Consider the following 3,889-nt stretch of genomic DNA (forward strand, 5'->3'; position numbering starts at 1 on the left):
AGTTAAAAAATACACACAGGAACTCATCTTTTTCCTGCTCTCATATGGGAGGAAAAAGAAAGCACCATCAAGTCCCCAGGCAGTGTGCTTTGTCCAACCACCTGACAGAGGCACAAGCAGAGCAATCCCAGCAGGTCCTGGATGCCACAAAATAAGGAAAAATTGTACAACAGGGGACCAATCAAAGCATGTAGAGGTCTGAATGCTGTTTGCTCACCTAGCAGCAGATGAATGAGCCTGGACAGAACCTCATTTATGGAATGAAAACAGGACACAGGGTAGACACCAATGTTCTATTTTTACAGGTAAGCAGAGAAAAGATGTAGCAATTTTGGCAAAATCCCATGGAAACAAAGACCCTAAGGAAATACAGTCTCCCAATTCACAAACAAGATGTGGCTTTCCAGACTGAAAGTATTTCCTGATGGTGTCAACATCAAATCCCCAAGATGGCTTGTCAGGAATGAAGATTTAAATTATCAAAGCTAATTGATCATTTAATATCTATCAAAGCACAATTTTCATTTCAAATTCTGGTTTTAATTTCCATCAATGCCAAAGTTCCGTAAGCTGGGCTCCAGAATGCAACAGCAGAACACCCAGCAAAACTCACAGCAGTCTGTCTTTTCAAATCACACAGAATTCTTGAGACAGAGCTAAAAAAAATGGATTTACACAGAAAAGAGAAAATTTCCCTACTTGATGATTTGTTAGAACCAAAATATTGTAATATCCTGGTATGAAAACAAAAAGGCAGCCCCGTTTCTTTAGGGCACTGGAGAAATGCTGCCCACGATTCCAAGAGGGAAGGAAAATCAATTATGTGAAAGTTAATTTATCTACTTTCCAATAATTTTGTATGTTTGAGCCTGCAACAATTTACAAAAAAAAAAAAAAAATCTCAGTCGGGTTATTCCTTTCCACGCTCAGCTTCAAGTCACACCTGCAGCTCAGAAGGAAGGAGGAGTCCAGACTCCACTCTACAGCTGGTTCCTCAGATGGGACCCACATTAACCACCTGCATTTTTCAGTGCCCTAGTCCACAAAATTCCAGCAAGAGACAGCAGCAGTGTACTCCCAGAGAGGAGTATTTCCAATAGAACAAAACCCACAACATAAGCAGCACAAAGGAGAACAAATAAACAATTGTAGGACCATGTTAAAAAAAAAGCTGAGCAAACTTTTCTGAACACAATTCCAGCCATGTGAACAGGAAGAAAACAAGGGCACGCTGTGCACCAGCACAATGCCAACCCAGAGCAAGGGCTTCAGCAATTTGTATTCACAGCACCAACTTTTGGGGGGTTTTGAGGAGACAGTTCCCCACATCTGTAAACTGAGGGTCTAGAGAATCAGAGAGAAAATGGAGCAGCAAAAATATAAGGGAGTGTCCAAGCTGCTTCTGACAACCTTCATCCATTCCATCCACACAGAACCTGACACTGCCACAGTCACTTCAGAGTCCAGGACAGGGGTTCAGAGGGGTGCTTTATCCAGGTCACAGCCATGGAAATCCTCAGCCTGCTGGCTCTTCATCCATCCTCTTTGCAAACAGAAGTTCCCTTTCAGAAGGAAACACACCCAGACACAAGAGGACCTGTTAGTGCACAGCCAGGACAGGACTGGTACCACACACTCACCTGAGCTAAATAAGGGGTCTGGGGTTATTCATATGGGCTCCTCTATCTGACAAGATGACATTCAAACAAGCCAAGCCATCTCCAAAGAAATTAAATACATTCATTCCCAGAATCCTAAATCAGAGCTGACTCAAAGCCAGCCTGCCAAAGCTGAAGAAACAAGAGCTGTTTCCCTGAACAGAAATGTTTAGTGAAGCCTATTCAGCATTTTACTTTGCCAGTTCCACTACAGCTGTGCATTTCCCCACACATTTTCATCTTTTTCTTTTCAATAATCAAATACTCTTTGCCAAAAGACACAACTGCCTGGCTGGCTTGATCAAACAGAAGTGACACACACTTCAGCAGAAAACCAAGGGGAAAAACCCCTTCAGAGAGACAGTATTCCTGAAACAAACAAAAAAAAGCTCACCACTGGCTGTTCCCAGTTCCTAAGCCCCATCTTGCCTCACCTGACATTGCAAAGAATCAGAAGGTTCTGGACAGCAGGAAGGGTGGAATTCTCATTCTGTCCTGTCACCAGGTGCCTGTCCAGCACCACATGGACAGCATCTGGGCTGCTGGCTGAACACAGGAGGAAAAACACAGGGATTGCTCAGTGCCAGGATCACACCCCTGATAAGCCCAACACAACACATAACTATTATGGCCAGACAGATTTGCTGAGTGCTGATCTATTACCCCAGCAGAGAGGGGCAGTCTCAACCCCCCCATCCTGAAAAAGTTTCCCTAGGAAATCCTTTTCTGAAAGGACAGGACTGGGTCAAACCATGACAGTCCTTGATTCAGTTAACAGCAGGTGGGTAAAGTACACATATCAGGGGATTTTCATAATGAAAAACTCAAAGTATGTATTTGAAAGCTACAATTACCTCACAATACAACACAAACTCATCTTATGCCAGAAATGAGCTGTGATCACCAGGCTACAAAAATTAAATACTCATTTTCTGGCCAATTACAACACCCCAGTGTGCTCAGATCTACCAGCAATTGCTCAGCACCCCAAAAAGAATTTTTAAATTTTCTCATTTGAGACAGATTCCCAGACTGGTTTGGGTTGGAAGAGATCCTAAAGCCCATCCAGTCCCATCTACCTGACACAGACAGGGACGCCTTCCACAATCCAATGTTGCTCCAAGCCCTGTCCAAGCTGGCCTTGCAAACGAGCAGTGATGTATTGGTAAATGAGGTAATGGGAATTCCAGATGAGAGATCCTGCCAGAGTCCTGCTCAGCTGGGACTGACCAGCACACAAACACTCATTTCCCAAGGGAGACGCAAAGTGCCCATCCCACACACCAGGCATGACCCACCACTGAATGTAGCTCCAGAATCCTTCACAAAATCCTCCACAATAATGGACAAACTGGCAAAATTCGGCTGCCTCACCAGCTCGTACACAGAGGGCTGAAATAGATCAAAAGGAAATTAGTTTGGCTGGCTTTTTTACAGAAAAAGCCAAGCAAAACCAGCACATATTGCCCTGAAATTTATATTTCTGTTCCCTCTACTATTCACCCAGCCAAATGACCACAAGCAGCTTTGATGGGTTTTGTGCAGGGAGCAAACTGGAAACTCTTAAGTGAGTTAAGTAAAGAGGAAATAACACCACCAAACAATTTCTGCAGGTGTGATTAACTTCAGGAAGGCACAGACCTGTCTGTCTGTGGCACACAAATATTTGGACACAGATGCTGTGCCACCTGCAGAGTACAAAACCAGTAATCCATGTTGGAATGAATATGGGAAAGAGCTTACAGACAGAAAATTTAGGAGCACTTGGAATTTTAATACACAAAAGGAAGGAATTTAATTTTATGGTTTCACAGCAACCATAGCTAGGCCACAACACAATTTAAAATATTTCATCATGGACTGTAACAATCCACAGAGAGTAATATATAACCCTTAGCTCGAAGAGAAGCACATGAGAGCACTAATAGCTGTTGTGAGTCACAAAATCCTTATTTCTTAACTTTCCATCTAAATTTTCCATGCTAGAAAGCTGTACTAGGACAATTTGCATCACTCTGACACTATAAAATGGGGTGTGAGGTCAGAGCACATAAAATATCAGCAGTAACTGGCTGCTTTAATTGCAAGCCAGTTTGTACAAACAGCCTTTTTTCCTAAAACTTCTTATAACTTTTTTTCTAAAGACTCCCTTTACCTTTTAAAAAGAAACAGTACTTTGAGAAATATAACTTGTCCCCAGCATTCATCAAGCAAACACAACTCTTTTTTAA

At 42.6% G+C, this 3,889-nt stretch overlaps 1 protein-coding gene across 1 annotated transcript in view; it reads right to left on the reverse strand.

Annotated features, from left to right (window-relative positions):
* Positions 1-2,077: 2,077 nt before the first annotated feature.
* The window catches only part of GATD1 (glutamine amidotransferase like class 1 domain containing 1), a 4,267-nt gene continuing 2,455 nt past the window's right edge, over positions 2,078-3,889 (reverse strand). Inside the window, exons 5-6 of the mRNA XM_031061531.1 lie at positions 2,957-3,050; positions 2,078-2,204 (exon numbers count right to left, since the gene is read on the reverse strand). Of these exons, the coding sequence (XP_030917391.1) occupies positions 2,089-2,204; positions 2,957-3,050 (210 nt within the window). The 3' untranslated portion in view covers positions 2,078-2,088. The remainder of the gene's footprint in view (positions 2,205-2,956; positions 3,051-3,889) is intronic.

This window comes from Geospiza fortis, unplaced genomic scaffold (assembly GCF_000277835.1).
Source record: "Geospiza fortis unplaced genomic scaffold, GeoFor_1.0 scaffold450, whole genome shotgun sequence".
In the NCBI taxonomy this organism is placed as follows: domain Eukaryota; kingdom Metazoa; phylum Chordata; class Aves; order Passeriformes; family Thraupidae; genus Geospiza; species Geospiza fortis.